The sequence below is a fragment of the Rhinatrema bivittatum genome, chromosome 9 (genome assembly GCF_901001135.1).
Source record: "Rhinatrema bivittatum chromosome 9, aRhiBiv1.1, whole genome shotgun sequence".
In the NCBI taxonomy this organism is placed as follows: Eukaryota; Metazoa; Chordata; class Amphibia; order Gymnophiona; family Rhinatrematidae; genus Rhinatrema; species Rhinatrema bivittatum.
Window position 1 is genome coordinate 25,747,672 of NC_042623.1, and position 12,061 is coordinate 25,759,732.

General features: G+C 40.6%; 1 protein-coding gene across 5 annotated transcripts in view; it reads right to left on the bottom strand.

Moving 5' to 3' along the window:
• AHCYL2 (adenosylhomocysteinase like 2) overlaps window positions 1–12,061 on the bottom strand; it is a 310,856-nt gene that overhangs the window by 19,653 nt on the left and 279,142 nt on the right. For all 5 annotated transcript variants that reach the window (XM_029616493.1, XM_029616489.1, XM_029616494.1 and 2 more), the window contains one exon: window positions 5,676–5,744. In XM_029616493.1, coding sequence (XP_029472353.1) covers window positions 5,676–5,744 — 69 coding nt within the window. The remainder of the gene's footprint in view (window positions 1–5,675; window positions 5,745–12,061) is intronic.

Here is a 12,061-nt window from a genome sequence, read left to right on the forward strand (position 1 = left end):
TACCTCTAGATGCAAGAATGCTGCCACCATTACCAACACTTAACAAAGGACCTTAGAGAATGGCAAAGCTGAAAGGCAGTTCTTGAAACCAAAAAGAAACATCCTACATCGCCAAAGAGAGAAACATCTGATGCTTCTTCTGAGCAAGTCAAAAAGCTTTATTGTATTTCTCTGTTCAGAGCAGTGTAACATAGTTCAATTTAGCTAATAATGTTCTTTCCTAATTTATGCTATGCTTCCTATGAACAAAGATAGACGCTATTTAGATTATAAATAAGAATAAAAGATATGTAAGCAAATTTATACAAGGTTGTACATTAGTAGACTTTTTGGCTCTATACACAAGATAAAAAATAATTATAATTAGTAGAAAATAGATAATGATGTATGACCTTTTATCAATAAAATGTGTTGTGCTTGTAAGTAATTGCAACTAGAACCTAGATCAGGCTGACCTGTTGATTAGTCAGGACCAACCTATGATATCTGAATAAAGTGCAGATATGTAATTGTAATTAATCAAGATACAATTCTCTTAATGTTTTGCTTTATCATGCTGACCTTGTGTTTAGAAACATCATATAAGATTAATTGTAATTACTGGATTTTGAGTCTGCCCACTGAGACCTGTTCGAAGCACTGTGGGTATATTTGGAAAGAGGGAATGGAACATCTATTTATATTGATGTAATAAATCAGACCTCCATCACAGAGGAGATAGAGATTTAATGGAGGATATTCACAAAATTGTTATGCAAGGGGAGGTGTTATTGTAAGGGGATTTCAACCTGCCAAATGTTGATTGAGATATCGCAGCTGCTGTGTCTTTTAGAAGCAAGAAGATCCTGGATTCTCTGCAAGGGAAAGGGCAATACTGGGCTTGGTGCTTACCAATGGGGACAGTATTTTATTTATTTAGTGCTTTTTTATACCGGCATTCATGATACAATCTTATCATGTCGGTTTACAGGGAACCGGGGTACAATAACCTGAAACATTAACATAGCGAAGAGAAGCAAAAGTTACAATAAAATAGGGGTGATGGAACTGGGGGGGGAGAAGAAGACGAAGCATAAGGCAACTCAAAGATAAGAACAACAATAATTTGCAGTGTGCTGAATGTTCAGTAATGATAGCTATGGCAAAATCAGTGAATTTAGGGAAAGGCTTGTTTAAATATCCAAGTCTTAAGCCTTTTTCTAAATGTCAACAGGCAGGGTTCTTGTCAGTTCAGGGGGAATAGCATTCCAAATGGTTGATCCCACTGTAGAGAAGGCCCGTTCTCTGGAGGCTAGATTTGGTTGGGGGGGGGGGGGGGGGGCGTGCAGGGATCCTCTATAGGCTTCTCTGATAGGTCTAGACGAGGTGTGTAGCCTGAGTGGGAATTGAAGGGTGAGAGGGGCTTGTTATGGATGGTTTTGAGGATGATGGTGAGGGACTTGTGTAGAATTCTGATATTGTAGTTGATCATCTGGGATCCCGTGATCACCGGATGGTGTGGTTCAGTATTAGAGCACAAAAGATGAAAGCTCATTCAGAAGCAGGGGTCCTAGACCTAACTTTGTTAAAATGCGGCAGTACCTCAAGGAGTCGTTAGCTGGATGGGAAAATCTAGGGGAAGTAGAAGAGCAGTGGGCAAAATTAAAAGGAGATATTATAAAGGGCAACTAAACTTTTTGTTAGGAAAGTAAATAAAGGAAAGAGGAAGAAGAGGCCACTATGGTTTTCTAAATAAGTAGCTGAAAAGGTCAGGGAGAAAAGGTTCGCATTCATAAACTACAAGAGATCACAGAAAGAGGAAGATAGGCGACAATATCTGCAGAAGCTAAAAGGAGCTGGGAAAGTAGTCAGGAATTTTTATTTTTTATTTATTTAAAGGATTCTTATATACCGATGGCCGTTTGCACATCGTATCGGTTTACAAATAACTAGGAACATATAAGCAGAGCCATATACATATAGACTGAGCCCTTACATGGAACAGAAACAGAATGTATGAGAAACAGAACAGTAAAAAACACTACAAATTCATTAACTTTGGATAAGTATGTGTTACATATATATAAATATATAAAACTGTGAAACTATAATACAATGGAAAAGGTGAGCTATAATACAACAGGGTAGGACATTTTATGGTCATTCGATATTGACAAAGTACTGGATAGAGAAAAATGGAAGGTGGGATAAAAGGACAGTTAATATAACAGTGAGGAGAGCGATCGAGAGAGAAAATCAGGCAAGAACAGGGGGTACTAATGTAGGGTGATAGGGGAGGAAGGGAAAAGGGAGGCTGAATGAATGCAAACATTCAAATGGAAGAAAAAATAGCAAATATGGTAAAATGGGGGGGTGACTTTTTATTTTCTAAAAGATATGTTAGTGATAAAAGGAAGCACAAAAGTAATATTATGTGACTCAGAGATAAAGGAGAGGAATACATAAAGGCAAATGAAGAAAAAGCAAAATTGTTTAACAAAAATATTTCTGTTGGAAGGGCTTGGAGCAGGACCACATAAAAATGAACAAAAATAAGATTAGAAGTGAGGTAAAGCTCAATCGATTTTCAGAACAGTGTGTTCGTGAGGAGCTAACTAAAGTTAAAGTAGATAAAGCAAAGGAACAGAAGGGTAACGAGGGAGCTTAGAGAAGTCCTGGCAGCAACACTGGCTGACCTTTTCAATGCTTCTTTATAGAGTCCAGAATAGTTCTGGAGGACTGGAGAGGGGAAGAAATGGTTCCTATTCATAAAAGTGGAAGTAAGGAAAAGGCTGGGATCAACAGGTCTGACCTTTATGGCAAACGAATGAAATCACTGCTGAGAGGACAGTGCAGTTTCTGGAATCCAATAGATTACAAGATCCAAGGCAGCATGGTTTTACTAGAAGTAAATCTTCTCAGATGAATCGGATCAATTTCTTTGGGTGACCAGAGTTAAAACAAGGGAAAGCACTAGACTTCGTGTACTTGGATTTCAGTAAGGCCTTTGACACGGTTCCGCACAGGAGACTTAGAAATAAATGGAGTGCCCTTGATATGGAACCTAGCATAACTGGTTGGGTTAGAAACTGGTTGAGTGGGAGCTGTCAGAATAAATGGAGTTTACTCTGAGGAGGTCGGTGTTACTAGTGGTATGCTCAGGGATCAGTCCTTGGATCGGTTCTTTTTAACATTTTCGTGAGCAACATAGCGGAAGGACTGCCTAGAAAGATCTCTCTTTTTGCTGATGATACCAAAATCTGCAACAGGGTAGACAGCCAGGAAGGTGTGGAAAACATGAGAAGGGAACTAGCGAAGCTCAAGGAATGGTCTAGAGATTGGTAGCTAAGATTTAATACTAAAATATGCAGAGTAATGCATTTATGCTACAAAATCCCAAGAGAGAGGTACAGTATTGGAGGAAAAATTCTTCAAAGCATAAAAGAGAAGACTGATCTCGGGTGACTGTAGCTGATGATCTTAAGTTAGCCAAACACGTGGATAAAGCAATAGTAAAAGCCAGAAAGATATTTTGCTGCATAGGGAGAGGAATGGTCAGCAGAAAAAGGAGGTGATATTGCCCCTGTATAGCTCCCTGATGAGGCCTCAGTTGGAATACTGTGTACAATTCTGGAGGCTGCAATTTCAAAAAGATATAAACCAGCTGGAGATGGTTCACATGCCTTTAGTCTTCTAAGGTTTAACAGCAAGATATGAGGTCTTTCCCTCTCTTCCTCCCTTTTTTTTGTGTAGTTTAAATTTTTATTGAATCATATCAATACAACAACAACAAAAAAAAGACACAGCAAAACATCCAAAAACAATCAGCAATAAGTCATCATACATATGCATCCGTCCTCGTCCCCCCAATGCTGACAAAGCATATAAAAAACCCCCACAAGCATGCATTCAAAGCATACCCAGCAAAGCACATATTCATTTTTCTGACCATATTTGAAAAGGTTTCCAAAGAGCAGTACATTTCTGTGACTAGCCTCTGGTTGGCTGGGAGCACGGAGAAAGCCGTGAAGCTGGATTAGTGACAGCAACTGTGTTCATTTGGTACAAGTCTTCCCCCTCCCCTCCCTACAGATACAAAACACCTGAAACCAAAAAACAAAACGAGGACGGATCTTCCAGAAGCTGTAAATGAGGGCCGGCAATGGCATGCTTTCATTGGGCTGGAAGGCTATTTGGATTTAAAGCACACAAAATAAGCTTAGTCATATCCTCATGGGATTCCTGCTCTTTAGTGTAAACTCATCAGGAGAAGTGGCACACTATTAGCCTGCAGGTGATTCACACCTTCCTGTGAGCATTCCACAATACTTCAGAAAGAATTACTGGAAAAACCAATAATGAATACAAAATCCAAAGTTTAAGGAGCTGAAACCAAGCGCTATCAAACACACAAGAGCAGATTAGAAATGCCCATTAAAACATGCCTATGCAGCTAATTGTTAGCAGCGTTTAATGTAACACTGATTCATCTCGAAGCTGTTAGTCCAACAAGTGGCACAGGGAACCTACTGTGAGGTGCCATGGGTAGTGCTAATACTACCTACCAAATAAAAGTGCAGGACATGTCTCCAAGTCTTGGGTAGCTATTGTCAAGTTACAAATCTATTCTTGCAAAAAGTTTAAACATTTTGTCATATCATCCCCCACTTGCAGTCATCTTGTCACAGCTGGTGGGCAGATCCTTCTCTGCACCCTGTCTGATGAAACCTATCAGCATCTCTCCGACTCCCTTAGCCTGGTCTCTTTAAGGGGAGTGATGTATTTTTATCATCTTACATACATACTGTATGTGACTGTACAAGGTTTGGGACACATCTGTGTGAAAGACATGTATAAAATGACACTGATTCGTATTGTTATGATTTTAAAAGGGAGGAAGTATGCATATCCTACAATGTACCCAATTGCTTCTTGAATATTTGGATGTCCATCTGCCTTGCAATTTGTTCGAGAATCGCTGTTTTTGCTGCTTGTGCCATGTGAGCTGCATTGAGCAACAAGGTCTAATATACTCTGGACCCCTCTGAACAATAGGAGTCGTAAAAAAAAAAAAAAAATAACTAAAGCCAGCAGCATAAACCAAGGCTTCTTCTGTTCATGAACACAAATGCTTTAAAAATTTATTTATTCAGATTTTTATATTCCGCTTTTCGCACTTTCAGCACTTCAAAGCGGATTACAGTCAGGTACTGTACAGACCCCCAATTCCCTATGCTGCCTCCATATAAGGCTGTCTTCCGAGTCTAAAATAAGGGTGTTGCATTGAGGCGAAATGTGATCCAGTTGGTAGTTAGAAACCAAGAGCATGGAAACAGTCTAAAGACATTTATAGTTGAGAACATTACACATTTTTTTATTCAAAACTGGAGAATTTATGTAGGGTCATCCGTTATAGCATGTTTTATTTTAGGACTAAAAGTCACTGATATCTTATCCTAAACAGATTAGAAAACTACAGAATAAAAAAGTAGAAATCTTAAGAAAGTGTGTCAAAGTGTACTCGCACTTTCCCAGTGTCCCAGCATGGTGATCGTGAACATCTAATATTTACAACCAGTTCCTACTGGTACTCACAAGGCACCAATCCCAGCTGTCAGCATGTGCCGGCAGCTGTCTGACACATCATGGCACTTGATTTCAGTACTTACCCCTATACCAAACCAATTGGCACTCACCTGAGTAGTCGCAGTAATAGAGAGCACAAAGGTGGGGACAGTTGAGCAGCTCAGGTTCAGCAGACGGCCCTGTGAGGGACACAGGATCGACATGAAAAACAGAGTCACATGCTAGCACTTTCTTCTTTGTTACGTATTATTACCCTTGCTACATATCAACATTTGCAAAGCTCCAGTGTTTCTCCCATTAAGGTCTTATCTCCTCCCTGTATAACAATAAGCAAAAGAAAAATAGCATTTAGAATAACTCACTGGGATGTTAACTTTTCTGAAGTCAGAAACTGACATTTCAGGATTGGCAAAAGAATATTCGCAGCCAATTAACTGGCTACAGAATAGCTGGTCTAACTGCTGAACTGAAATATTTTTTTCATGCACTGTTTGCATCTGGTGCTTTTAGTACAGATTTCATCTCTCTCTCTCTACTGGACACATTAACTTTTCCAAAGTAAGCATTTCCCTGCTAAGCAAGTCATCGAGCTTGTGACTCATTACTGCTGCACATCTTACATAAACACTGTGGATCCCTAAAGGCGAGGGGGAGGAGAATGAAGTAAGAGGCACAAGGGGGTAACTTGCTGGTGTGGCAGATACTACCCTTAACCAATAAGCCTTCATACTTTTGATGCAACTCCATCATTGCTCGCTGCTTCAATGGCAGGGGAATTGTGCAAAAGAGGATTTACATTCAGACAACAACCAACAAGGACATTGAACTGGGAAAACAAATAAGCATGGGGGTAACTTGCTTGATGTGGCCGTTACTACCCTTAACCAAAAAGCCTGATACCACACTTTTAATGCAACTCCCAACATTGCTCTCTGCTTCAAGTGCAGGAGGGGGAAAGGAAATTGAACCCAAACTATAACAGACAAGAGCCCTAACTTTGGCGGTCTGAGTATCTGATAAGTATGGAAAACTGATAACTCTGGGAGCTTGCTGGGCAGACTGGATGGGCCATTAGGTCCTTTTCAGCTGTCTCTTCTATGTTTACAGTGCCAGCTAGTATGCAGACTTCACAGATAGATCATTTACGATCCAGAATGAGATGCAAGTTAGAAATCTGTTTGATCCAATTCAAGAATTCCTTCCAAAACCACTTTATTCACTTAAGGTTCCATTCTCAAACATTTAAGAACATACAAGAAGTCAGCAGAAAAGGATCATTTAATCCACCCTGTTTACCATTTAGCATCAACATTTGCAAGAACTTCATTTAACTATTCAGGATCACCTTAAACTAAAGCATGGTTGGTGTACGATAATCAAATTATGTTTTCTGCATAGAAATGGAAGAGAGGATTACATGCAGAAAATGAGGAGTGACAATTATGGATATATAGCTGGGATTTGTAGACTGATCAAAGTGAAATTTCTAAGTTACATCTATATGCACTTAACAGCAGTAAGGGATCCTATAGAACTGAATTATATTTATTTTATTTATTTATTTATTGTTTTTTTTATATACTGCCGCTTATCAGAGATATCACGTCTGTGTACAGAGAACAGGAACATACGCCAGGGCGTTATACATTTAACATGAAAAAAGTATATGAAGTCTTATACATATAACAAGAACACATAAATAATGCAATATATTTCAATTAAATGCAACTTATAAAGGTGAAAATTATACTTAAATTAAATGATAACAAGGGGAGCCTAGGAACACTAAGTATAATTTGAAATTATACTTATAGTTTATAACACTATACACTATAATTTATACTTATAGTGTATAACACTATAAGTATAAATTGAAATTATATGCAAAATAGAGAAAAATCACATCAGATATGAACTCTTTACTACTGAAATTTGGAATCTAAAGAAATCCAAGTCTGATGGCAGAGAATTAGGAAACGCAAAAAAACTATTTAAACTGCTTGATACTGGCAATTTTAATAAAGGTGTTAAGTATTATACATATTATTCTAATAGGCACATCTTGTCACCCTATTTTGTTAACATTAAGATTTCTATAATATGAATTATGAATATGCACAGGTACAGACTGTGTTGAAGTTACTGAACAGTGGCAATATAAATTTGCACAAATCTTGGAAAATAATTGCATCCTTCTTATAACAGCCACATTAAATTAGATTTCCAAACAACATGGCAGGAAAGTACTCAATTTAAAAAATCCTTCACAAGGAAAGAGCTGAGACTGTTAGCCGGATCACAGAATTAGGAGTCAGGAGAGTCATAGGACCCTGCTCTACCATTAACTCCGGTTCTGACTTTCGGAAAATGTGTTTCCCTTAAATGCAGTGGTTGTCTTTCCTTCAACTGCAATCGGGCAACAAGGACTCCATTATTCTTGCCACCTTCTCCCCTGTAAGAGCAATTACCAGAGTCCGGGCAGAGAAATTCTACCAGAATCCTCATGGCAAAACGCATTCTTCCATTGTACTACAAGTGAAATATAGTGAGACCCCCTCCTCTTCAACCTCATTGGGGCAAGGAATTCCCTTCCACCCTGTACTGCTCATGAGCTCTCAACTGTGCTTCATACCTTCTCATTAATGGGAATCACTCCTAAAGCTCAGAGAAGACGGCTACGATTGTATAAATAAGAGGAGCGGCGTGCAAGCTTCACTTAAGGCCATTATTCATCACACTGTTGTCTAATGCCAAGACCACAACCATTTGGAGGGTTATTATCTACTGACAGGCAAAGAAGTTACCCACCGTAACAGCTGTTCTGCGAGCACAAGCAGTATGGCGTCCTCACATATAGGTGAGGTCATCTGATTTCAAAGATTCCAAAAGCTTTCAGCATGCCCTAACTTTTAGCAGGACCCCTGAGTCCATGAGAAAGCTAAGATTTGGAGTCACCAACTCCAGGGGGAGGGCGCTGTGAGGACCAACAACCTGCTGTCCAGCAGAGAACAATTGGTAGCTTCTCTTTCTCAGAGGCTAAGCAGGATGGCAGTCCCCACATACTTCAAACAAGAGAGGAAAAACTAAACAGTGCCAAAAGCACTACTGTTTTGGGTGGCTAAAGGCCAACCTCGAATAACATGCATTGTTCCTTTCTGTTTTGTTTTTTAGGCAGTTTGAGGAGTGGAGCTGTGTTCTTAACCTCAAAGAGACTCCACATTAAAAATGTAATTTTGTGTCCAGAACCCCTGCAGAGAGAGAGGCGTGCTGCGAATACGAGGTGAAAATAAAACAGTCAGAGCTCTGGCACAGTGAGCTTCGACATGCCCTGCTGGCAAAAGAAAACGCATAATTCACTAACAAAGAGAAACAGAGTCTTGGCTATAGACATTACAGGTCTTTTTCATTTATTTTTTAAAGAAACCTGAAGACTCTCTGAGCAAGATTGCCTTTACATGACTCTGCATGATGTTAGTCAGAGATTAGAAAACATGCATGGAAACAATTTACCGGGAAAGAAACTTTGAAGGCAGCGGGAAAGGCACCAGGGTCTGTGCAGAGTAACCAGCAATAAAAAAAACCTGACTTCCCAGATCAGACATCCTGCTAACATCTGGCCACTGGACTGGAAAGCTCAGAGGAGAGCTTCGGCTAAAGCATAGGGTAAATCCATCCTTCCACAGACCTATCTACCACATGGTGAGAAACACCAATCTCACCCAAGTGAAGGTGAACAGCATTGATTAACCAGCTGACATGTAAAAACGCAGAAGGCATTTTAATCAGATTTCCAGGTAAAAGGTTCCTGACTTTCCCCTGAAATCCTTTCTGGACTACAGAGGAGTAAAACATATATTAGTAGGCAGATTCCGGGGCTGTGGGAATAGAGAAGCAGCCCCTAAGCAGTAAAGATCAACACTGAGCATTTCCCCAACTTGACTAAATCCCTGACAAATGTTCGTTTGGGGAGCTTCCACAGTGGGATCTGGGCAATAAAACCTCTGATCTAGTCAGTCTTCTACTCAATGTGAGAGTGAGGAACAGCCACCAACATTTGGAGAGATAGAAAGGAGGCGCTCCCACCCCTCACTATAGTGCTCTACTGACAACCGAGCAAGTAGCTAGGAACTAACCCTGTGTCACCACTGACAAAGAGTTCACCAGAACCGAGAATGAAAAACGACAGGGGTCTCACCAATCCAGCTTTTCCATTCCCTAGCTCCCTAAAGGAGGCCAGTTAGGAGCTGCTCCGATCCCATGGTGGATCTAAGAGAACAGAGAGCTTGTGATAGTATAACCCCTTGAAACCAGCGACTGGAAATCCAGGTCACAATTTGACACATGAGGAATCATTGCAGGCCTTTCCCCTTCTCATGGGTAGGGAAGGTAGCAAGAGCTCCAATCCTCAACTCAACTCTCCCAGTCCCCATCCCAAGTGGGTGGACCAACCAGGAGTAAGCAGGAACTCACTCATGTATGAAGGGGGCTCAGCTGAAGGTCTACAGACTCGCCGCCGCCCCCCCCCCCCCAAAAAGACACACCTCAGTGCACCAAACCCTCGATGCAGATACAATTAATTAGCGACCAGCATAGGACACGAACGTCAATGGTGCAGCAGCATCCAACAGTAACATGGTGTCTGTATTGCTTGGCACCAGTGTGGTGGTGCTCAACTTTGTAGTCGTTGCACAGGTGCACCCTGGTCCAGCATTGGCAATGCCGCACACTAGCACCACAGCGTGTTCCATCCCCCCATGCCCACAGCAGCATTTCATTGAGTCACCCTAGTAAAGGGATTTTCATCAGCAAACCATAAGAAATACCAATGGGACAGGAATACTGTTTTTGTCGAGGAAAAAAACTTCGGTATGTGACTTGTTCAAAACAAGCAGGAAAGACACCCCAAAATCCTGAAATGAATCCTATGAGGGACAAAAAGATAAAGGGGATGGAACAGCTCCCCTATGAGGAAAGACTAAAGAGGTTAGGACTTTTCAGCTTGGAGAAGAGACGACTGAGGGGGGATATGATAGAGGTGTTTAAAATCATGAGAGGTCTAGAACGGGTAGATGTGAATCGGTTATTTACTCTTTCGGATAATAGAAGGACTAGGGGGCACTCCATGAAGTTAGCATGGGGCACATTTAAAACTAAACGGAGAAAGTTCTTTTTCACTCAACGCACAATTAAACTCTGGAATTTGTTGCCAGAGGATGTGGTTAGTGCAGTTAGTGTAGCTGTGTTTAAAAAAGGATTGGATAAGTTCTTGGAGGAGAAGTCCATTACCTGCTATTAAATAAGTTGACTTAGAAAATAGCCACTGCTATTACTAGCAACAGTAACATGGGATAGACAGTTTTTGGGAACCTGCCAGGTTCTTATGGCCTGGATTGGCCACTGTTGGAAACAGGATGCTGGGCTTGATGGACCCTTGGTCTGACCCAGTATGGCAATTTCTTAAGGAGTAGTGCTCTGCTCCTCAAAGAGGCCATGAAGAATAGAAGGTCCAAAATGACAATTGTGCTGGGAGGCCACATCCAGACAATAATAGAACATGAATGCATGAACTAAACTCCATATCACAGCTCCTCAAATATGATCCATGGAAGTAGACCTCAGATGGGCAACTAATGCTGCCACAGCCCTAACATTATGGCCCGGGTATAACCAAAGGAGATGCAATCTGCTATTCAGTTAGAAATGGTAGGTGTTTCAACACATTCCCAGGCCTATTAGGATCAAAATAAATAAAAAACTGGGTAGACTAAACTGATTGCAGGCCACCCTGAGGTCATTCATGGTAAAAGGCTAAATATCAAATTGCTATAAATAAATAATAATAAGGTTAGAGTTTACTCTTGATATTTCTTGCAATCAAGGAATGTGGTTTTAGGGAAAACTTCTTAGGAAGAACTGGACCACGACCCTGGTATATTGAAATCTAATATAAGATATCCATAGGGCTGGTGCCAACTATTTGAGGGATTACACTCCCTCTGCGACAGGCCCATCTAATGGAAACTCATGCTCAAGAGTTTTTGGTAGCAAGTCCAGTTTTGGGGAATTTTCTATCTTGAGACCTTCAAAGAGTCCGACTATTTGTCTGTTAGGAAAAAAACAAACAAAAAAACTTTGGGCTTTTTCTTCCAGGAGGCTTTCTGTTAGGCTGCCGCACTTTTAAGTACATGTATGTTCTGAATGAGGTTTTAGCGCTAAACGTTCATGGATCCTTATAAAAAGCGAATCAATCAATGAAGAGAAGAGAAGAATAATTTAAGCGTTTCCACCTTTTATTCACAAATTGTTGGAAGGAGGTTTCGGTCCCCCGACCTGGACCGTGTTTCACCACATGGGCTGCTTTGGGAGGGACAGAGGCCCAGAAAACCAACTGAGAATACAGCAGAATGCTTTCAACGGGACTTGCGGAGATTACACCGACTTACTGTTTCAAATATTTCCTGATGCTGGATTGTTCGTGTTGGAGCCCCCTTTTGTT